Source organism: Trachemys scripta, chromosome 25 (genome assembly GCF_013100865.1).
Source record: "Trachemys scripta elegans isolate TJP31775 chromosome 25, CAS_Tse_1.0, whole genome shotgun sequence".
NCBI classification, from domain to species: Eukaryota; Metazoa; Chordata; order Testudines; family Emydidae; genus Trachemys; species Trachemys scripta.
The window spans coordinates 5,572,630-5,597,353 of record NC_048322.1 but is presented as its reverse complement, the minus strand read 5'-3'; the positions used below and the strand labels follow the sequence as shown (position 1 = coordinate 5,597,353).

Genomic DNA, 24,724 nt, shown 5'->3' with positions numbered 1-24,724 from the left:
GGGGGGGGAGTTATTGGGGGGGTCTAGGGAGCGCGTGGTTGCATGTCTCTGGGGGAAGGGTTTGGGGAGGGGGTGTGTAGGGATGGGGGAGGGGTACTAATTGGGGGTGTCTGAGAGGTGCAAGGAGCATGTCCCTCGGGGAGGATGTGGGGTACATGGGGGGAGGGGTAGCTATTGGGGGTGCCTGGGGAGTGTATGGAGCATGTGTCTTGGGTGGGGAGGGGTGTGTGGGGAGAGGTGGCGGAGGGTAGTTATTGGGGGGTGTCTGGGGAGTGTATTGAGCATGTCTCTTGGGAGGGGAGTGGGCAGAGGAGGGGGTGGTAATTGGGGGTATCTGGGTGGTGCATTGAGCATGTCTCTCAGGGGTGGGGTAGTTATTGGGGGGTGTCTGGTGAGTGCATTGAGAATGTCTCTTGGGGAAGAGGGGCAGGGCATGGGGAGAAGAATCGAAACTCTGGCCTGCAGCCCTTTCACGTGGCGGGGGGCCTAGGCTGAGGGTTCCTAGGGTGCCATCCCTTATGCTCATGGCGCAACCTCTTGGGAACACCTTTGCAGCTATAGAAGAAATAAAGGAGAAAATGAAAATTGTGAAGCACAAAATACTAGTTTTGTCTGGGAAAGGAGGAGTCGGCAAGAGCACTTTCAGTGCCCACTTGGCTCATGGCTTAGCAAAGGACGAGACTAAACAGGTGAGAAACCCCTCTCCAGTAGGTCTTTGTGTGGATATACAGAGACTGCAGCTTGGGGTAAAAATATAGGCTGGAATATCTGATTTTAAACTTCATTTTAACACGTCCAAGGTGCTGGGAGAAAAGACTACATAACTTTTTTTTTTTAGACAAATGCTAAAAATTATATACCAGACTTTTGTTACTTATCAGACAACCTAAAACTACAGTTACAGTTGGTTCTTACAGATGGTATTTTACTTGGTTTTCATTACTGTTGTCAAAGTCTAGTAGTTTGGTGGTACATGAATAAAAGAAATGCTCTAGTTTTTTTTTTTATTACAGACATTGAGGACAAGTGGAGTATCTGTCGTTTTTAAGTCTTTGTAATAAAGTTTTGAGAGAGTGTCTTCATGGTTTTCTACAATGCAAATAAAGTTCTAACAAATTTTGGCAGTGTTTTCCAGGGTAACTGGATGTATAGAAAATTCTAAATATAAAAGTTGAATAGAACAGACAGACATGGCATTGAATGATTAATATAGAGACATGATGCTAAAGTGCAAAATCTGGATTTGCTATTGACATACTAGTATGGAAGAGAGAATATATTAACATAGTTAGCATGTGGGATAGACAAACTTGTATATTCGGATGTGATCTAACCACACTATATCCCTAGCAGAACCAAGGAATATGGGCTCAGATCTTTTTAAATGCATCTGACAGTTCCCTGCATGTTTAATGTCAGTGGACCCTGCTGCTAGAGCATAGGACTATTGTATTCCTTCTCATTTTAATATTGTAGTATCTTCCAGAGGTCTCAGTGAGGATAATTGATGATGGAGTCCAGAATAAATCCTTCAGAAATAATTTCTTCTTCTCTAATCTGCTTTATTAATCTCTTTGGGTGTGTGTTGAAATGTTTGGATAGTAAAGTTTTTTATTTTATACACTTCTTAGCTCCATGATGTGTTGTGCTACAGTTTTCACAGTTGTTTTAACTCTGTGGGTCTCTGCATATATTCTAGTCACGTGAAAGTCGCATCTTTCTTTGCTTACTTGTAATGTAAGGCCCTGAACTTGCAGCCACTTAACCATATAAATCATTCCATAGGACTAGTCATGGTCAAGTTACTTATATAAGCGTTGATGGGAGTGGTTTGTAGGTAGCTACTAGTTTAATAACTTATCATTTCATTTTAGAATGCTACTTGCTCTATTATCCTTGTCTTAAAGCATTCAGGGAGCAGAGATAGCTCAGTGGCTTGAGCATTGGCCTGCTAAACCCAGGGTTGTGAGTTCAGTCCTTGAGAGGGCTATTTAGGGATCAGGGGCAAACATCTGTCTGGGGATTGGGCCTGCTTTGAGCAGGGGGTTGGACTAGATGACCTCCTGAGGTCCCTTCCAACCCTGATATTCTATGATCTGTTTAAAGTGGTTGATATTTAGTAGGGCTGTCGATTAATTGCAGTTAACTCAAGTGATTAACTAAAAAAAATTAATCACAGTTTTAATCGTACTGTTAAACAATAGAATACCAACCAACATTTATTAAATATTTTGGATGTTTTTCTACATTTTCATATATATTGTATTCTGTGTTGTAATTGAAATGAAAGTGTGTGGTTTTTTTATTACAAATATCATTGTAAAATGATAAACAAAAGACAGCATTTTTCACTTTACCTCATACAGGTATTGTAGTGCAAGCTCTTTGTCGTGAAAGTGCAAGTTACAAAAAACCAACAACCTACATTTGTAACATAACTGCACTCAAAACCAAAATAATGTAAAACTTCAGAGCCTGCAAGTCCACTCAGTCCTACTTCTTGTTCAGCCAATTGCTAAGACAAACAAGTTTGTTTACATTTACAGGAGATAATGCTGCCCTCTTCTTATTTACAATGTCACCAGACAGTGAGAACAGGGATTTGCATGGCACTTTAGTAGCCGGCATTGCAAGGTATTTATGTGCCAGTTATGCTAAACATTCATATGTTCCTTCATGCTTCGGCCACCATTCCAGAGTACATGCTTCCATGCTGATGACGCTTGTTAGAAAAATAATGCATTAATTAAATTTGTCACTGAACTCCTTGGGGGAGAATTGTATGTCCCCCTACTCTGTTTTACCTGCATTCTGCCATATATTTCATGTTATAGCAGATGATGACCCGGCACATATTGTTCATTTTAAGAACACTTTCACTGCAGATTTCACAAAACGCAAAAGAAGGTACCAATGTGCGATTTCTAAAGATAGCTACAGCACTCGACCCAAGGTTTAAGAATCTGAAGTGCCTTCCAAAATCTGAGAGGGACGAGGTGTGGAGCATGCTTTCAGCAGTCTTAAAAGAGCAACACTTCGATGCAAAAACTACAGAACCCAAACCACCAAAAAAGAAAATCAACCTTCTGCTGGTGGCATCTGCCACAGATAATGAAAATGAACATGTCAGTCCTCACTGCTTTGGATTGTTACCAAGCAGAACAAGATCAGACGAGATCTTAGGGTCATCGTGGATAGTTCTCTGAAGATGTCCACGCAGTGTGCAGTGGCAGTCAAAAAAGCAAACAGGATGTTAGGAATCATTGAAAAAGGGATAGAGAATAAGAGGGAGAATATCTTATTGTCCTTATATAAATCCATGGTATGCCCACATCTTGAATACTGCATATAGATGTGGTCTCCTCATCTCAAAGATATACTGGCATTAGAAAAGGTTCAGAGACAGACAACTAAAATGATTAGGGGTTTGGAACGGATCCCATATGAGAAGAGATTAAAGAGGCTAGGACTTTTCAGCTTGGAGAATAGGAGACTTATGGGGGATATGATGGAGGTATATAAAATCGAGTGGTGTGGAGAAAGTGAAAAAGGAAAAGTTATTTACTTGTTCCCATAATATAAGAACTAGGGGCCACCAAATGAAATTAATGGGCATCAGGTTTAAAACAAATAAAAGGCTAAAAGCTTCCTTTGGAACCAGTACTCAGTACTGTTCCATGGAATGAGCACTTGTAAAAGAAAAGCAACTAGTTGTACACTGAGCACTTGAAGTGCGAGTCTGCTGCTGGCTCCAATCCCTCTCTGCCATGCTCCCCTCTACTCCCCAAAATCTAAACAAACCACGCACACGTATATCACCCTGGGTTTATTTTGACTTTTTATCACTCAGCTTTGTCATGCTCCTTCTATTGGCAAAAGAATGCTCCATAGCAATAGGTCAGCCCACCCATCTGACCTAATGAGATATAAAGATGGCTGTACGTAATGTGCCCTTTGCTCTAACAGGCTATTGCGTAAGGAAAATGAGCTATAGAATCCAAATCCTGTTTTCTATTTCCATTTCCTGCCAGCATTAGAAGAGATGCTTGCTGACTCTTCAAACTATTAACACTTCGAGAATATTTTGTATTGAACTTAAAATAACCCTGACATGATGTTGAAGGCACCTATCATGGATAGGAGGAATGAAAGGCAATTTGAAAAAGACCGTGTTTGTCAACTGTATTCCTAATGGGCTGTTTCTAAAACTACTAATTTGCTAGATTTTGTGCAAGCAAAGGAATTGGGGCTGTTTCTCCTGTTTGCTAGGGAGGGCTGAGTACTGTCATGCCAGAAGATGTAAAAACTGCCCCTCACTTTTTTAATGCCTAATTCTGAAGAAGGAAAATGCTGCATAACTGATTTTCCTTTTTGTATGAGGAATTCCTGTTTATCATTACTCCTGGTATAAGAGGAATTACTGGTGTGTTTAAAATTCTTTTGTAAATAAGATTTGTCATTCCCTCCAACTGCAAGCATTGAAACTGCAGGAACTGCTGTTAGGTTGAAGGAAAACACCCCAGAAATACCCAAAAGATCAAATGACTGCCCCACATGAGTCTCTTACAGATTCAGTATTTGTGTGTGTATATGCATACACAATCTGTAAGACAGCACAGTCCATATCTAGGTATCATGTTGAAATAAATACTAATAACTACAGTCCATCTGCTGTCTGCCTGCTCTCTTTGGTGTCCCATCCTCTTTGCCCCTCCCACACATCACTGACTAGGGATCTTGAGGTGAAAAGGAAGCTGCTTGCATCTCTAAAAGGGCATAGTCTAGCTAGACTTGCCACTGGGCAGGAGGATATGTAGGTGATGAGAGAAGCTGCCATAAAACACATTATCCTGCACACACCTGGGCACTATGGGAAGAAGGTAAAAGTAGCTCAGGCATGTGGTTGTCTTTCCATATGCCTGTTAGTTGTTCTCAGGGGTTCTGTGAGTAAGAAGGGGGCTTTATTTTTCTCCTATACCTTCCTTCCAACCCCAGAAAAGCAAAAGCTACTAAAATGCATCTTTAAAAAAAAAAAAAAAAAAACTGACATACACAGGAAAAAACCTTAACATTTCATTGGTTGTTTCAAGTGCAGTTAAGATCACAAAAATAACTATAAGAATGGCATGTGCCATTCTTCCCCAGTATGTTCCATTATCAAATCTGTTACAAGTCTTGTGCTGACTTGTAAGCTTAACTGCCAACAGACTCAATATGAAGCCTGGGTTCAAGTTATGTGGTGTGCAGCTCTTCCTCAGTCACCATAAACCAATATTTTCTTAAATATGAGCTTAGACATTTGTGTTGCTCATACGTGAGGTAGTCTAGAATGTAGCTGACTCTTCTAATGCTGTCTGGATTCCTCAATGCTGATAACGGTAAAAAGTTGTTTTTGTCAGTATGCACAAAGAGAAATTTTGGGCAACACAAAGAGCACATGGGTTCAGTAACAACATCTTGAACATGTGTGCTATGTGCTTAGTACTGATTGAATTTTATTTTTATGAACTTTTTTCCTAAAATCTGTCTCAGTAGGCTTGCAGTTAATGCTATGAAATCCGCTTCTGTTTTTCAGGAAAGAACTTTCCTTTAATTAATAGCTTTTAAATCCTTTCGAGTTTCCACATGTGGTATTACTTCATCCAGAAAGACAAATCTTTCACAAACACTTCATATTGGATCAATTCTCATTTCCCGTTACCTTGATGTGGCACAGCTGATTCCTATATGGAACAGGTTTCTACAGAATATTGTTTGACCTATACAATCATTATTTCAGGCATGTTAAAGAAATAAAAAAAACCCTAGAAATAAGTTACTTTATTTTGTGACATATTATACATTAGACAAATCACAATATGTAACAACTAAGTGAAATATTTTCTTATGCTGCTTGCCTGTTGGCAAGTGAAATCTGTGACTATGTGGATAGTTTGGCCTTCATACTACTGAATAAGTTAGTTCAGTCTGCACTTTCCCAATGTAAATTAAATTACCTGAGTTTGACATTGCCTCCATGCAAGTAGAACTTGAGGTGCTGAGGCCTGACAAGGTGAATCTTCATAAGCAACAGTATAAATTCAGAACGTTGGTAACTTGCCTCTAAGAAAATGCAATAAAAGTTATTAGATCTTTTCAACCATACAATGCAGTTGCTTAAAATTTTATTTAATTCATATGCTTTCACTATCAGCCATTGACGGTTGCATTCTAATTACATCAGTTTGAAGGTTTTTGTTGTATTATCCAATAATTTGATACTCAAGATTACATGCTTGAGCAGTGCCATCTAGGTTCTAAATCTTTTTATAAATCCACCACTCTGTTACTGAGACATTAAATACATACACAAATATAGAAATTGTTTTTCTGTATAATTTATATACTGCTCAGTCACCAGAGGGAGCATGAAATTACACCCAGGTCCAAGAGCAGTGTTTTGTGAAGATCATGTTACATTTGTGCCTCTGAAGGTGGGGAGGGGGTGGAATTTGTTAGATGTAAACAATTAAAACAGACAAAGACAGGGTTTCAAACTTCTGGGAGGATACTACCAATCATTTTGTTATTCAGTGCCTCTTTTAAGGTGGATCTATAGCCCTGTTGACTAAGCAATATAGTCTTTGTAGGCATACTAAGAATAAAACTGAAGGATTAATGCTCAGTCAACTACCAAGGAAGATACCAATTAATTTCCATTGAGATGGTGAATGACTGCCCATTAGAACTGGGCCTGCTACCAAAAATGAATTTAGTAAAGCAGTCATGTCTTCACGCCAGTGATCTAATGTCAGAATGCTTCATTTCCCATTACTAATCTAAGCTAAATACTCTCCAAATTTCAACTCATTTTAGTGTTTGCTTCTAATTTATATCATGTAAACAACTCTGTGCACTTATTTCCAACTTTTTTTTTTCTTAGATTGCTCTGTTGGACATAGATATTTGTGGACCATCAATCCCTAAAATAATGGGTATAGAGGGAGAACAGGTATGATTGTTTTTGCTTTAAAAACAGTAAGAGCAACTTGTCTCAAGTGGCCTAATAGGTTATTTACTGGAAGTTCTGCTTGACTTAGTTTGCTTTTTTTTTTGTATATTTAGGGCTTGTTCAAGAATAAATTCCTGGGGAATATGTGTGAAAATGCTTACACAATAAAAAGCAAGCTGAGCCGCTCCAAATTCAGTACAGCTTGACTAGCTTGTACAAATGAGTTACACACTTCAAGTAAACAGTTAATGCCAGGATAACACAACATAAAACGAATGTTATTGCCTTTGAAGACTGTAATAGTGCAGAATCATCACTTTGTACAAAATTCTGAAGTTTTAGTGATATGCAGCCTTATTATAGCTCTGCTTTTCAATTTTTGAGAAGTAGAGGCACACACAGTGTTTTGGTACTAATCACGTACACCATTAGTGTTAGTAAGGTTCACCTTGTTTCCTTAAAGACTAGCTAACTGGCATAGGAGTAAGACACTTAACATGCTGTACAGGGAATTTACTTTTAAACGTTGCTTATAGGTTATGGTACTGTTTGTATTAGAAGGATGTTTGAGCCTTCTTTGCCATGCGATTAGCAGCCTCTAAAGGTATGTCTACACTACGAGAGTAGTTCGATTTTACTTAAAGCGAATTTGTGGAACAGATATTACAAAATCGAACGTGTGTATCCACACTAAGGACAGTAATTCGACGTTGTGAGTCCACAGTAACGGGGCAAGCGTTGACATTGGAAGCAGTGCACTGTGGGCAGCTATCTCACAGTTCCCGCAGTCCCCGTTGCCCATTGGAATTCTGGGTCGAGCCCCCAATGCCTGCTGGGGCAAAAAATGTGTCGAGGGTGGTTTTGGGTAACTGTCGTCATTCAGCCGTCACTCCTGCCCTCCCTCTGTGAAAGCGCCGGCGGGCAATCAGTTCGCGCACTTTTTCTGGTGATTGACAGCGTGGATGCCACAGCACTGCGAGCATGGAGCCTGCTGCGACCATCGCTGCAGTTATGGCCGTTGTCAACAGCTCGCACCTTATCATCCACCTTTTTCAGAGGCAGATGCTGAGAAATCGGGTGAGGCGGCTACGGCAGCGCGATGAGGACATGAAGTCTGAGAGGGGCACAGACCTGTCACAAAGCACGGGACCCCGCGCCGTGGACATCATGGTGGCAATGGGTCATGTTGATGCTGTGGAACGGCGATTCTGGGCCCGGGAAACAAGCACGGACTGGTGGGACCGCATAGTGCTGCAGGTCTGGGATGAATCACAGTGGCTGCGAAACTTTCGGATGCGTAAGGGAACGTTCCTGGAACTTTGTGAGTTGCTGTCCCCTGCCCTGAAGCGCAAGGACACCCGGATGCGAGCAACCCTGACTGTCCAGAAGCGAGTGGCCATAGCGCTCTGGAAGCCTGCAACGCTAGACAGCTACCAGTCAGTCGCAAATCACTTTGGAGTGGACAAATTTACTGTGGGGGTTGCTGTGATGCAAGTAGCCAACGCAATCGTTTAGCTACTGCTCTCAAGGTAGTGACCCCGGGAAACGGGCAGGTGATCATAGATGGCTTCGCTGTGATGGGAATCCCAAACTGTGGTGGGGCTATAGATGGAACTCACATCCCTATCTTGGGACCTGCCCACCAGGCCAGCCAGTACATTAACCAAAAGGGCTACTTTTCAATGGTGCTGCAAGCACTGGTGGACCATAGGGGACGTTTTATCAACATCAACGTCGGATGGCCGGGCAAGGTTCATGATGCTCGCGTTTTCGGGAACTCTGGTCTGTTTAGACAGCTGCAGTAAGGTATTTACTTCCCGGACCACAAAATAACTGTTGGGGATGTGGAGATGCCTATAGTGATCCTCGGGGACCCAGCCTACCCGCTAATGCCCTGGCTCATGAAGCCCTATACTGGCGCCCTGGACAGTGAAAAAGAACTCTTCAACTACCGGCTGAGCAAGTGCAGAATGGTGGTGGAGTGTGCTTTTGGATGACTGAAGGGGAGATGGAGAAGCTTACTGACTCACTCTGATCTCAACGAAATCAATATCCCCATTGTTATTGCAGCTTGCTGTGTGCTCTACAATCTCTGAGAGAGCAAGGGGGAGACATTTATGGCGGGGTAGGAGGTTGAGGCAAATCGCCTGGCTGCTGATTACGCCCAGCCAGACAGCTGGGTGATTAGAAGAGCCCAGCGGGATGTGCTGTGCATCCGGGAAGCTTTGAAAGCTAGGTTCCAGAGTGAGCAGGGTAACCTGTGACTATTAAGTTTGTTTATTCAGAAGGTGAAGTTTCCCCCGTTTCTTTATCCAGTTAATGTTGATTATCCTCTCCAGTTACCAACCCCCTTCCTCCCCCTTCCAACACACCTTTAAAAATAAAATAGATGAAACTTTGTTCATTAACACCTTTTTCTTTATTAAGGCTTTCGTGGTAGTGTTGCAACTGGGACGCACACTGTCGTGGGGAGTGGGTGTAGTGATGGGATGGAAAGGACGCTTCTAAACTCAAGGAATGACAGGCTCCTGCTCTTAGAGCGGTCCGCAGTGGTGGACTGGTTGTTTCAACGGAGCCTGCCACCCCTCCTTTTCGGGACTCTGTGTGTGGGGACTATGTGAGTTTGTGGCAGGGGAGGGCAGTTACAGATCCCCTGCTGCGTGGCTCTGTCATCCAGGCTAAGGACCGCTGCATAAGATCTTTAACTGCCCTCCCCTGCCACAAACTCACATTGCCCCCCCCCCCCCAGAACATGAAAACCACCTCCCAGACTGACCAGGGTGCCTAGTGACTGCAATGTGTGTGTGACCTTCTGCTGAACCTGCTCCCGTGTCTGTACCCTGGTAAAGGTGACCGTCCTCTCCAATTACCAACCCCCTTTCTCCCCTTCCTCTAAAAGAACATGACGGAAACAATAATGAACAGAAACATATGTTTTATTAACAACAACAAGTTAGGGGATGAAACTGGGATGGGGGCTTGGGTGAGGTGCTTTTGGAGTGAAGGAAAGGACTTATCAAATCTTTGGGAATGAGAGCCTTCTGTTACTTGAGCAGGCTGCAGGGGTGGAATGACTGTTTTCACGGCCCCTGCCGCCTCTCCTTCTTGGGACTTTGGGTGAGGGGGGATGGGACTTTGTTGGGGGGGAGGGCGGTTAGAGAGAGTGCAGTGGGGCTCTGTCCTCCTGCCTCCGGTCCTGCAGAACATCCACAAGGTGCCAGAGCATGTCCATTTGCTCCCTCATTAGTCCAAGCAGCGTTTGAGTCGCCTGCTGGTCTTCCTGCCGCCACCTGTCCTCCCGTTCGCTGTGTGATCGCTGGTATTGCGACATGTTCTCCCTCCACTGGGTCTGCTGTGCCGCCTTGGCTCGGGAGCAGCCCATAAGTTCTGAGAACATCTCGTCCCGTGTCCTTCTCTTTCGTCGCCTGATCTGCGCCAGCATCTGGGAGGGGGATGCCAGGGTAGCTCGGGAGACACTCGCAGCTGTGGGATGGGAAAAAGGGAGTGAATTCCTCAGAAAGATACATTTTTGTGAACAATGAATATAGTCTTTCTCTGTGAACAAGACCATGCACAGCACCTATCACATGCGCACTCAGGACAAGGTCGAATTTTCGGCCTTCCCATTGAGTGCCTGGGGTCTTGCTGTACAGATCACACAAGCGGGGCCGGACAACGGAATTCAGCTAGCAGGCGGACATAGTAAGCCATAGACTTTTGGCTGCTTAAAGCTTAATTTATAGCAGTGCCCTCCTTTCACGTTCCAAGCACTGCTCCTAGGGTCGGCCAGTTCCTGCTGCCAGCAGTCCGGCCAGCATGAACTCTGTCCCTGTCCCACCCCCCTCGCGGCTATCCCCGGGAAAGATCCCTGCATGCTGCCCCCGTCACGCCTCCACCGCGTGGCTGTAAACGGCCAGTTACGTAAAGGAACAGGCAATCAGTCCCAATACTAACATTTCTCTAATTCAAAGCAGGTCACCATGAGCGATATCACTCTGATGAGGATTTCGGAGACAGAGAAAGACTGCATGCTGCGTGAATGCCAGCAAGCACCAGGGCCGTATGCCGCCATGCTTTGCGAGGCAATGATCCCAGAGTACTTGCTGCTAGCCTGGCGCGGAAAAGTTTCCTACCATGGAGGACGCAATAAGGCCGCTCTCCCCAGGAACCTGATGCAAAGGCTTTCACAATACCTCCAGGAGACCTTCGTGGAGATGTCCCAGGAGGATTTCTGCTCTATCCCCGGACATATTGACAGAATTTTCCAGTAGCTGCACTGGCAAGGACTAAAAACTAAAGCGTCTAGGGCAAACTAATCATGAAAAACCCATTGTTAAGATACCATTCCTATTCTGTTTAAAATAAATGTTTAAAACACTTACCTACTGATGTTTCCCCTGATTCACAGTCTGGGTTACCGCCTATGGAGGATTGGTAGGGGATCTCCGTGAGGGTGATGAAGAGATCCTGGCTGTCGGGGAAATCAGCGCTGTCGACTGCCTCGTCCTCCTCATCTCCTTCCTCATCTTCCCCGTCCGCGAACATCTCTGAGGAAGCGGCCGTGGACAGTACCCCATCGTCAGAGTCCACGGACAGTGGTGGGGTAGTGGTGGCGGCTGCACCTAGAATGGAATGCAGTGCCTCGTAGAAACGGCATGTCTGGGGCTGGGATCCAGAGCGTCCGTTTGACCCTTTGGTCTTCTGGTACCCTTGTCTCAGCTCCTTGATTTTCACGCGGCACTGCGTTGCATCCCGGCTGTATCTTCTCTCCGTCATGGCTTTGGAGATCTTCTCATAGATCTTCACATTCCGTTTTTTCGATCGCAGCTCCGAAAGCACGGACTTGTCGCCCCACACAGCGATCAGTCCATGCTGGGGCCCTCTTTCTATTCTGCGATTATATGGTCACCTCTGCTGGAGAGCTCTGCATCGTTGCCAGTGCTGCTGAGCTCGCCACGATGTCCAAATAGGAAATGAGATTCAAACTGGCCAGACAGGAAAAGGAATTAAATTTTCCCGGGGCTTTTCCTGTGTGGCTGGTCAGAGCATCCGAGCTCAGACTGCTGTCCAGAGCATCAGAGTGGTGCACTGTGGGATAGCTCCCGGAGCTATTCGCGTAGAATTCCATCCACACCTACCCTAATTCGACATGGCCATGTCAAATTTAGCGCTACTTCCCTCGTCAGGGAGGAGTACAGAAATCGATTTAAAGAGACCTCTATGTCAAAATAAATAGCTTTGTTGTGTGGACGGGTGCAGGGTTAATTCGAGTTAACGCTGCTACATTCGACATAACCTCCTAGTGTAGACCAGGCCTAAGACATTTATCTATGATCAGGCTGACACGTTAATAGGAAAGTAATGCCATTGGCATAAGGAACTATTGTCTTTGAGAGAAATTTGTATATGCTTGTGTTTCTCTGGAGTTGGTTGCCAGTCCCCTTTCTGGTTTTGTTGTACTATGTAGCAAACTTTTAGCAGGTATCCCTATATTTACAGGCAATGGCTAGCAGCATCTGATTCTCTTTCCTTCAAGTATTTCTGAGTGGTGTCCTTCAGGGTTAACTTTTCTGCAGTAAGGGAATGACAGCTATATTGCAGATTGTTAGGCAGCTTGTTTGCTGCAACAGCCATTTCATCAATAGAATTCATTGTTTACTGACTAATTCAGGAACTCTGCCTTTTTGCAGTTTCTTACATGGCCATTTGACTCTTTCAATACGGTTACATTTCAAACCAGATGCCAAGAAATACGCTATCATTACAGTGTAGCTTATATTTTACATACTTTGTGTGTATATATCGGTTTTTAAAACATTGCTTTTATCCTCAGGTTCACCAGAGTGGTTCTGGATGGTCTCCGGTGGTAAGCTAGTGAGGTTTTTTTCTTTTCTTTTTTAAAAAAAAAAAAAGCAGTTTAGGGGGGCCTATTCCAGAGAGAAACTAGAACTATTTTCTCCCTCCTACCCACTCTTTTTCCATACACAGAAGTCCTGCTTCTTGAAGAGGCACTACAGGTTAAACATCATAGCTTTATAAAAATTCCTTCTGTTACTAACATCACAGTGGGTTATTATAACTGAACATTTTAAAACAAAGTAAAGTTTCGCTTTTTCAACTGTTTCCCTTTGCACTTATTTTGGTTTGGACAACGAAAATAGACTAGTCGGTTTCAATTATTTTTGGTTCTCATGCACTTGCATAATACTTCACTTCCGGTTATAATAAAACTGCAGATAATTAAATCCCAAGGAATAACAGAGGTGATGTTCTTAACAAAATGCATGGAAATAGTTCAGATTTTGTTCAAACTTTTGTACATGCCACCACACACATTTTTCTGATGCTGAGAGAGAAAGGGAAGTCATTTTAGCCACATGCCTTCTCAGTAGTGATTCTGTGAAGATTTATTGCATTATCTGTTTGTAAAAGGCTTTTTAATATGTAAATATAGTCAGATTACTGATTGTTGTACAGAAATCGTGCAGCCTTTGACTAATGGAGGAAAAGTAGGGACGCTGCATTTTTTTCAAACATCCATTTTCTTAAACTATGTTTTGATCCATTAAAATCTTTCAAGAACTGGTAAGGATATTATTTTGGTAAGTAAATTTCTTTCTGGGCTATCTTAATAGTTTGCTTCCTCTTTTCTAGTATGTTGAAGAAAACTTGTGTGTAATGTCTGTGGGGTTCTTGCTCAGTGGTCCTGATGATGCTGTTATCTGGAGAGGACCCAAAAAAAACGGTCTGTATCTCAAGTATTTTCATTGTTGTTGATTGTTGCATCGGGGAGCATAAACTATTGCAATTTAGACAGTGCTTCCTTTTTTCCATATAAAACTTGGTTTGTTGGCAAAGCAGTTATTCTGAGCATTTCCTTTCACTCTGGGGTGGTTGTTGTATATTGAACTGAGCTCTCTAACATAATCAGAACAACTTAGTTTAGACTGGCTAGATGGAAACTAAGGAGTCTATATTTGATAAAATATCATTGCATGCATACTACTGATTAACGTGTACATTTGATACTTTTTTCACACTTGGGCAGAATTTATATCTATAGTTTATTGCTCCTTGTTAACACAGGTCTGATGCCCTTTCTAAATAGGCATGGATATTGATCACGTTTTAAAAAAGATTCCTAAATTGATTGCATATCTGAAAGAAATTGCAATATTCAACATCATAATTTTCAAGTTACCTGATGTTCAGGGTGTGTGTGTGGTGTGTGGTTTTTTTTGTTTTGTTTTGTTTTTTGTAAATGAATGTAGCTAGCAAACGGTCTTATTTGGTTGATAATTCAACCTTTTACATGTATACTATTTGTTTTTACTATCCTTTTGTGCATAAAAGAAAACTGGAAGTAGACCATTTGGTTATGGCAATAGATAATAATATTCTTTTGAGCCAGTTTTGCTGATGAATTTATGTAAAAAAACTGCTTATCCTTTTTTCAGAACTTAAAGTGTGATTTCCACGTTACCGCAGATTTAAAATTACTTTGTTTTAGCCCTTTCAGTCCCACATCTCATTGCTTTCTGCTTACAGTTTCTGCTAAATTTTCTGAAATAGAATGTACCTAGCTTTTTATTGATAACACTCAATTCTTGTTTGACAGTGCATACGTTAAAGTATAGAGAAATTTGAGTAGAATGCTCTGGAAGTATAACTTAAGGGGCAGATCTTTCTGAAACAGTGATTCTGTACTGATATTAATAGAGAGTCCTGTGGCATCTTATAGACTAACAGATGTATTGGAGCATAAGCTTTCGTGGGTGAATACGAAATTATAAGGTGCCACAGGACTCTTTCTTGTTTTTACAGATCCAGACTAACACGGCTACCCCTCTGATACTGTACTGATATTGTGAGGGTCCAGGATTGTTGTATCCAAAACCTTCTATATTTAAAATGATCAGCTGAAAAGATGGGATCTGAGAGTAAAACTGAATTCTTTATTTTATAGCATTCCTACCAGTAATGAAACTTCTGACAGCAAAATTATGGCTTCAGTGACCTCTTTTATCACTTGCCATAGATGCACTTTTGCAGATGTAACTGACTGGAACTTGCTAAATAATTCCGATACATGTGAAGTAATAGAATCCACCTCACTCATCTGTGTTGGCTCTGCACTGTTCTGTTAACAGGAGTAAAAATATATATTTGCTGAAGTCAGACAGAGCAGATATTTTGAGTGAGAAGGTCCCATTTTACATACTCTCCTTGCAGAATAGACCCATGCTTTGAGATTGAGTGTGGCTGCAGTCATATTTGGGGTAATCGTTTAGCACAGAATAGATTCTCAAAGTGCCTTTCAGACTTTTTGAACAACCGACCAAATTCTGAATGTCTCACTAAAGCTTTTGGCTCCTTTAAGTTTACAACGGAGATTGAGGAAACTGCACACCTGAAATTTAGAAACATACAAGCTAGAAAATAACAAATTTGTTATTCATCTTGCATCTGTTTTTAGGAATGATCAAACAATTTCTTCGTGATGTGGATTGGGGTGAAATTGACTACCTTATTGTGGATACACCTCCAGGTACTTCAGATGAACATTTATCTATTGTGCAATATCTAAGTTCCTCGCACATAGATGGAGCAGTTATAATCACTACTCCTCAGGTAAGAGAAGTATCGCTACAAATTTAATACCAGTTAAATCAAATCTTTGCTTTGGAATACTTATTAAATTTACAAAAATGACTATGTCCATCAACTATAGCATGTAGGCACAAAGGAATGCCTCTCCATGGAAGGAGATGATTTAACTCTGCCAATTGGCTTCAGAATCTTCTTCCTGCCCTTTGGGATCCATGCCCAGCACAATCCTTTCATCACAACCAAATTATTGGATGCTGATCCTTAGAGATCAAATAATTTTCTTATTTAAATGATACTGTGTTTAACTTCTATACAGCTCTGTGGCATGTTAGAGACTTCCTGAAGGCAAAGGACTCTGAACTTGCAATACTGTTGACTTACAGATGGTGCTAGGAGGGAAGTAAGGAATGATAACATTAGACAGCAGGAAGATACTAGTGATGTTGGGGTGGGGGGAATCGTGGTGAGCTTTTATTTATTTAAGGACAATAGAACCTCTGGGTTAGTATACTTTTCCTTCTTGGGATGTGTATAGTGGTTGGTTGTTTTTTTTGGGGGGGGGCGGCGGCTTTTTGTTTGAAGTCAGGCACCAGTGCTAAGATTAGTGGCAGAAGTGTAGCTAAATCAAAGGTACATTCTTAGTGGGCAATTTGAAGGAGGGGGAGAAGAGGCCAATTGTGCAGGAAGAGGCACAGTTTTCCAGGAGTAGGAGCAACAAGAAAATGTCCAGAGGCACAAGTGGCAGGAAACAAGTGGAATACTAAATAGGGAGTAGTGAGTAGAATGCAAGGGATGTGGTAGGAGGGAGTGGAAGGTAATGAAGTCAAATGTGGTTTTAGTAAAGGGAAATCATGCCTCACCAATCTACTATAAATATCTGAGGGGGTCAACAAGCATATGGACCAAGGGGATCCAGTGGATATAGTGTACTTAGATTTTCAGAAAACCCTTGACACGGTCCCTCACCAAAGGCTCTTATGCAAAGTAAGCTGCCATTGGATAAGAGGGAAGGTGTTCTCATGAATTGGTAACTGGTTAAAAGATAGGAAACAAAGGGTAGGTATAAATGGTCAGTTTTCAGAATGGAGAGAGGTAAATAGTGGTGTCCCACAGGGGTCTGTTCTGGGCTCAGTCCTATTCAACATATTCATAAATGATCTGGAAAAAGGGGTAAACAGTGAGGTGACAAAATTTGCAGATGATACAAAATTACTAAAGATAGTTAAGACCCAGGCAGACTGCGAAGAGTTACAAAGGGATCTCTCAAAACTGGGTGACTGGGCAACAAAATGGCAGATGAAATTGAATGTTGATAAATGCAAAGTAATGCACATTGGAAAGCATAATCCCAACTATACATATGAAGTGATGGGGTCTAAATTAGCTGTTCCCACTCAAGAAAGAGATCTTGGAGTCATTGTGGACAGTTCTCTCAAAACATCCACTCAATGTGCAGGGCAGTCAAAAAAAGCAAACAGAAGATGGGAATAATTAAGAAGGGAATAGAAAATAGGACAGAAAATATCATGTCTCTATATAAATCCATGGTACGCCCACATCTTGAATATTTCGTGCAAATGTGGTCACCCCGTCTCAAAAAAGAGGTATTGGAATTGGAAAAGGTTCAGAAAAGGGCAACAAAAATGATTAGGGGAATGGAATGGCTTCTGTATGAGGAGAGATCAATAAGATTGGGACTTTTCAGCTTGGAAAAGAGACAGTTAAGGAGAGAGATGATTGAGGTCTATAAAATCATGACTGGTGTAGAGAAAGTAGATGAAGAGTTGTTTATTACTCATAACACATTTGGGGTCACCAAATGAAATTAATAGGCAGCAGGTTTAAAACAAATAAAAGGAAGTATTTATTCACACAACGCACAGTCAGCCTGTGGAACTCCTTGCCAGAGGATGTTGTGAAGGTGAAGACCATAACAGGGTTCAAAAAAGAACTAAATAAATTCACGCAGGATAGGTCTATCGATAGTCTATTAGCCAGGATGGGCAGGAATGTTGTCCCTGGCCTCTGTTTGCCAGAAGCTGGGAATGAGCGACAGGATGGATCACTTGATGATTCCCTTGATGCATCCGAAGAAGTGGGCTGTAGTCCACGAAAGCTTATGCTCTAATAAATTTGTTAGTCTCTAAGGTGCCACAAGTACTCCTGTTCTTCTTTTTGATGATTCCCTGTTCTATTCATTCCCTCTGGGGCACCTGGCATTGGCCACTGTTGGAAGACAGGATACTGGGCTAGATGGGCCTTTGGTCTGACCCAGTCTGGCCATTCGTATGTTATGTAGGCATGTTTAATGAGAAAGGGGAGGGTTAGGGAGTGGTGTTAGAATCATAGAATATCAGGGTTGGAAGGGACCTCAGGAGGTTATCTAGTCCAACCCCCTGCTCAAAGCAGGCCCAATTCCCAGACAGATTTTTGCCCCAGATCCCTAAATGGCCCCCTCAAGGATTGAACTCACAACCGTGGGTTTAATAGGCCAGTGCTCAAACCACTGAGCTCCCCCCCATTAGAATTGACTTTGGAAAGAGCGAGTAAACCCGTTCCTGCACATCTTCCTCAACACCTTCACCAGATTAGTTTTTTGATGTCTTTCTCTAAACTAGTAGGTGCAAAGGTAATATTTGCATAATCCCTTTATTTAAAGAATACTTTTCCCTGAAGATATGACATTAATGCAGGTGATATGCATAAAGATGGTTGATCCCATGCCAGAGTTGTTGGACAGATTTAAAGATGTTGGAAGCTAAATTGATTGAATAAAGATCTAAATATCTTGATAATCTTTGGTCAGTCTCAAGACAGAAGATACCTTAATTCAGTAAACCAGATAATAGGTTATATGTTTAATCTGATGGTGGAAAACATGCTCAGTTGCTTGAAAGATTTCTGTGCTAAGAAAGTTTGCTTTGCAGGGAAAACCAATAGATGGAAAAAGTCCGGAACATGTGGACTGACAAAATAACACTTGCTTTTGATAGGAAATATCACTTCAGGATGTTCGAAAGGAGATCAACTTCTGTCATAAGGTGAAATTGCCGATCATAGGTGTTGTTGAAAATATGAGTGGCTTTGTATGCCCAAAATGTAAGGTAAGACTATCTAAAACTTATTGCTAAGATTTTCACTCGTCTTAATATACGCAGTCCAAATGTATGTATGTTTTGTGGTGACCATATGGGAAGGGAAAGGATTTACTTACCATGGCACAAACTTGCTTGATCTCCTGAATAAAAAAAAAAAAATCCTGTTTCTGTTGGTGGAAACAGTATCAAGTTCCTTTATACAGGAACTGTTGTCCTTCGATAGTTACGAAAGGTGCATTCCCGAGGCCAAGGATTAGTTTTGTGGCTCCTTTTAGGAGCCAGAACACTGTATAAAAATAGCAATTTTGAAATGGAGGCTTCAGCTACACAGCAGGATGTTACATGTTCGACATCGGTATTTGAATAATAGACCTACTTTAAGATCTGTGTTTAACAACTCTGTCTTAAATGCTCCTATTATGAGGAGCCACTGGCTGGCATCTCTGAATAGCTGATGTGGGTTGTTGCATCCTCCCTTCTTGTTTAGTTTTGCTGCTAAAAGCTTATGCAAACATTTAGATGTTTCTGTATTACTAACAATTTCCTTTCGATGTTGAACTCCTGATACCTGTTATATAAGTGACCTACATGTACTGCTTTTGCTTCAGAACTTTCCTGGCACTTTCAACACATGAAAGTACAAACTGGGAGCCTTATGGAATGGGGTGTAGCTACACTGTGTACCTTAATCGTTTTCTAAAAACATTCCCATGGCAGATTGTATGTGCCAGTCATGATAAACATGGAATCTGAGGATTGGGCTAGGAAGGGAACAAGATGACAAATGACATGTTACTGACCCAGTTAGAGAAGGAACTGAAGGATGGTAACAACCAATCAGACATGCAGACTAATGCACTATCAGCTTGTCTGGGGATGTGGGTCCATGGGTTTCAGGTGAGTTCCTTGGCATCAACCTATTGCCCATTTGAACACATCCTCAAAGCAATATGAGTGCTTGAAAAATCAGACATAATTGTCAGTCTCTGCTCACGAGTCCCAGGTATTGGAAAGAATTAGGTTTTTGCAGGTCAGAATTAAAAAATAGTGACAGCTTTTGGCTGGCCACGCTGTCTGCTTTCAAATCCCTTGCTCTTGTAAATTTAAATTCTAACACACACAGCTTTAAAATTAGGATTATGTATATACCACAATAAATGTCTTCTAGAAATAGTAACCTAAACTAGACAAATAGAGGACAAATGTATTTGAAATGGTACTTGTGATTTATATATACACCTAAAGTGCTCTTAATGATTTGTGTGAAAGCTTAAGTCAAATGTTTTAATTGGGTAGAACTCTAATGTGTTTAATGATAGTATGCCAGGAACCTACTGCACATAGCCATCAGAAGCCCACAATGTTGGTCCTGTTTTAATTGGGATTTCTCAAAATGATCTTTTCTGGCGTCGTCTTATATTACTTGTCCTTTGTTCTTTTGTGTTACAGATTGAATCTCAAATCTTTCCTCCAACAACTGGAGGAGCAGAGAAGATGTGCCAAAATTTAAATATTTCTCTCCTGGGGAAAGTGCCCCTAGATCCTCAAATAGGTAAGCTTGGCAAATTGCATAATAAAAAGCAGCAATGTGCTTGCCATTACTTCAGGGTTATTTTTGGTGTATCAGCTAAGGTTGAGACATACTCACTTTGATGAACACAAAACAGTGTCCAATAGCTGACTTTTTTAGAATGAAAATTGTTGCAAATATAGTTTGTGGAACGGTGATGATATGGTTTGGTCTGAAATGAGTAAAATGATGAGAGAACTTCCTGCTTAGGTTTAAATCAGGCCTGCACAACTTGTAAAACAGTGAGAGCCATATTACTCCAAAGAAAACAGCTGAGGGCCGAAACCCCCGGCCCCGCCGAACCCCCCCCCAGTACCCCCCAGCATTGCCCCCCATGGAACCCCCCAGCACCACTCAGCCCCCCCCAACAACCTCCCCCCTCCTCACCAGCGCCGCCTGCCCCCCGAAACAAACCCTCCTTCCCCAGCGCTGCCCCACCGAAAAAGCGGTATTGAACCTTGGTAGTATGTTATAGTGGGCCCCTAAGGTAGTATAATTAAGGTAAAAGAAAAATGTCTTTTTGCTAGAAGTAGAATAAGATCTCTCCCCCCCCCCCCACTTTGTAATAAATTGCCCTGTGAGTGAATGAGGAAGGCATGGCAGGCAGCATCTCCAGACAGCTGCAACCTTTGGAGAGGGGATGGGAGCCAGACCAGATCAGTAGAACACGTCAGCCACGGACTTGCCACTTGCCTCCTCAGCCCCCCTCCCATGGCTCGCCTCCTCACCCCCCGCCACTGTCCGCCCGCTCGCCTCCTCAGCCCCCCTCCCTCACCTGCTGCTTGCCTACTCACCCCCCGCGGGCCACACCGAGAGCCCACACGGGCCGCATGTTGTGCAGGCCTGGTTTAAATAGTAATCACCTTTAGTAACATGACTCATATAGAGTGTGCCATTTTTTTTTTTTTGAAAAACTGCTCATTTACAATTGCAGACTAGATGAAACCATACCACAAGGAAGAATAAAATCTTATAATATCAAGTTTTGATCTAGTTAAAACTAGAGCTGCTGTAACTGAAAAAATGCTCGTTGTATGAATTTAGGTAGATTTTTTTCAGTGGATAATTAAATGTACTAAAAGAAAAGAAGTAATATGTAAAGAACCAAGTTACTAGTAGATAATATACGCCAGTCTACATAGTATCCAAGTGTAAAGCAAGACCATCTTGGTGCTACTCTTCCATGGAATTAAGGAACAGCATCCCATGTAGATGGAAGGATGGTATAGTCAGGGCATGTGTCACGGAGTCACTGGGCAATGCTCTGGAACTACTCCATACAAAGGCAGTCAGGTCTCTGGGGGAGTCTCCTCTCTGTGAGCAGACTGTCTCCAGGGCAAGAAACTTCCACCTTCCTGGGTCTGACCTCGGAGCAGTCAGTATCCCCTGCCCCACCGTACACTTCCCACAGCGAGTCCGCGCAGGCGGGACTTCTGGGGAAGCCTGCACCCCACCTCCGCAGTCAGACATGACTGTCAGCCAGCCAGTAAAACAGAAGGTTTATTAGATGACAGGAACACTGTCCAAAACAGAGCTTGTAGGTACAGAAACTGGACCCCTAAGTCAGGTCCATCTTGGGGTCAGGGAGGCCAGACCCCAGGTCTGGGCCTCCCTCTCTTTCCCCAGCCAGCTCCGAACTGAAACTCTCCAGCCCCTCTTCTGGCCTTTGTCTCTTTCCCGGGCCAGGAGGTCACCTGATCTTTGTTCTCCAACACCTTCATTTGCCACCTTTGCAGGGGAGGGGCCCAGGCCATCAGTTGCCAGCAGACAGGGTGTCGGCCATTCTCTGTACAGACAGCATCTCACTGGTCCTCTAGGGCTCTGCAACAATCGCACACCCTTATCCAACCGGCTAGATACTTAAGAAAGACATAGGGGAAACTGAGGCACCCACACATTATTCAGAGAGAACATTAAGAACATTCCCACTTCGTCACATTGTGCATCGGAAAACCTAGGACCTCAATCTGAAAAACGACATTGTTCTGCTACTTAGTTCTAATAGCTATCTATAAGAAAATAGCTACCGTGCTTCATTTATGTGTTACTGACCCAGGAAGAACATAAGCCCTTGGTTCACTGGACTGGTACAGCAATTTTGGGGAGGTAAATTTCAGGCAATTTTTTTTGTTTTGTTTTTCCTGCATCACAAGGTTTTTAGTTTATTTCTCTCCCCCCCCCCCCCTTTTTTTTTAGGGAAAAGTTGTGATCAAGGCCAATGTTTTTTCTCTGAAATACCTGAGTCCCCAGCTACTTCATCTTACAAGAATATCATCCAAAGTAAGAATGTCATGTTAAAAGGCTGATGTGTGAATTACTTGTCTGAGCAATTAGTTTCTAAAATATGTTATGAAGGCGTCAACAGCATAATTTTGGCAGAATGGGGGGAGGGATATCTCAGTGGTTTGAGCATAGGCCTGCTAAACCCAGGATTGTGAGTTCAATCCTTGAGGGGGCCACTTAGGGATCTGGGGCAAAATCAGAACTTGGTCCTGCTAGTGCAGGCAGGAGGCTGGATTCAATGACCTTTCAGGGTTCCTTCCAGTTCTATGAGATAGGTATATCTCCGCATATATTTTTTTTTATATTTAGAATGTACAGTATAAGGATCATGAAATTGCACCATTTGTTATCTCTTTACTTGTCTCAAATTATTTCAGCCACTTATATTTTAAACAATTAAATTATGTTAAAATGATAGCTAGTTAACTCCAGGTAACTAAAATAAGTGTGGCTTTCTTTTGACCTTCTTTGAGTTCCAGCAAATACATCATGTACTCTTACTGACAAAATAAAATAGTTTTGCTAACTTTCTATGAGCAGGCATTTCTTAAATGGAATTTGGTAGCTTACCAGTGAGTGAAGTTTTGAATATGTCACTCTTACACTTCTGGAAGAGCAAATGTACAAAATGCAGAAAGTATTCAAATAGCAGAAGAAAAATGGGTCTAAAATTCTTTAAACCATTTCAAATATAAGTTAGGGTAATATGACAGACAAAATTTTGTGACTTATGCCCACAGCAGGCAATAGATCCATGCAGTGATCAACAGTACATAAAATAAGTTCACTACTACCTTGTTTTTGCCTCTTTGCAGGGATTCAAGAATATTGTGGCCTACACCACTCTAAAGAAAAACTATCTAACCAAGGAATGGAATAAATGTGCAGTTAATTATAGGAAAGCAATGATTGTCATGAATCAGTAGGAAGAATGTAAAGATTTGTGCTCCCTTTCTGTATTGCAAATAAATAATTTTTAAGTTAATGTCCTTGCTTTACATTCCTGTTCTTGTTGTGTGCGATCACCATAATATTTGAACATCTAGTCCACCTGATGTCTCAAAGCTTTGTTATAAGTTTATAGAAATAAGTCACTTAGTGCATCAGAGGTGAAATCTAAACGCAGAATTTTGTGATACCTGTAATCTTGCGTATGTCGTGAGTGAAATTAATCTTCAAAGATGTTCAAATAGACTTTCTTCAGAAACTCTTGTATATTAAATACATATTTTCATTGGAACATTTACCTGAGTCTTTTTTTTAAATTAGTACTTTCAAGCCTCCTTCATTTGAGGATTAATTGTAGTGTGCATTTCCATGCTGTGTTTCATTGGATAAGATCACTTGGACATCTTTTTCTTTGATTAGTAGAATTCCATGTTTAGAGTGCAGTCACTTAAATTTAGGATTGTCTCCTCTTTTGTGATCAGAGTGTCTGGGAAAAGAAAAATAAGTTTCAGCCTAGTGGGAACAAATTACTAACCATTTTTTTTTAACTTAGACAAGTTAACATTAGTTTCCTTGTTTGTAATACAAGAAATTAGAGGGCAAGTGTCAAGGGAAAATTAACTGCATTTGCCTTCAAATTAAAATCAATATAAACTTGTGTGTGTGACTGCAGAACAGAATGAGTTGACTTGAGGGAGCTTGCTGCCTACTTGATTTATAGCAAGGAAATAAGTCAGTGTTCAGGCTTTATTTTACTTGGTGAATTAAACTCCTACAAATAAATTAAGTGCTGTGTTGCCAGAAATCCCTCTCAAATGGGCCTTTCCTCTGCTCTCCTCAACCCAGTCTCTGATTCCAGACCCCCCTCCTTCATGACAGAAATTAGCCAAAGGGAGGAAAGAAAAAGGGGATGGGTAACTACCCTACTCTTGCACTCTCAAGAAGGATATTCGCATCCTGAGTGTTAACAAGTCTTTTGACTTGTCCAATGGTTAAACCTCCCAATCTCTGAGAAATGAGTAGCACATTCTGTAGGAAAATTGCAGTTATCTTTTATATTACACTACTGAAATTATGCTCTCTGATCTATGTAGTATGAATATCATAGAACTGAGTATTAGAAACATCCAGAAATCAGGAATCCTCCGGAGGCTTTTATCTTAATGACTAAAATGACCCCAATCATTATCAAACAAACTCTGTATTAACTTCTCAAACAGAAGC

General features: G+C 41.9%; 1 protein-coding gene across 2 annotated transcripts in view; it reads left to right on the top strand.

Annotated features, from left to right (window-relative positions):
- LOC117870051 (cytosolic Fe-S cluster assembly factor nubp1-A-like) overlaps nt 1-23,792 on the top strand; it is a 24,279-nt gene extending 487 nt beyond the window's left edge. Inside the window, exons 3-11 of one of the 2 annotated variants that reach the window (XM_034757257.1) lie at nt 556-689; nt 6,923-6,991; nt 12,825-12,857; nt 13,646-13,736; nt 15,468-15,622; nt 18,595-18,705; nt 20,149-20,251; nt 22,466-22,549; nt 23,368-23,792. In XM_034757257.1, the coding sequence (XP_034613148.1) occupies nt 556-689; nt 6,923-6,991; nt 12,825-12,857; nt 13,646-13,736; nt 15,468-15,622; nt 18,595-18,705; nt 20,149-20,251; nt 22,466-22,549; nt 23,368-23,432 (845 nt within the window). In that variant the 3' untranslated portion in view covers nt 23,433-23,792. The remainder of the gene's footprint in view (nt 1-555; nt 690-6,922; nt 6,992-12,824; nt 12,858-13,645; nt 13,737-15,467; nt 15,623-18,594; nt 18,706-20,148; nt 20,252-22,465; nt 22,550-23,367) is intronic. The other variant, XM_034757258.1, reaches the window with a different exon arrangement.
- The last annotated feature ends 932 nt before the right edge of the window (nt 23,793-24,724 follow it).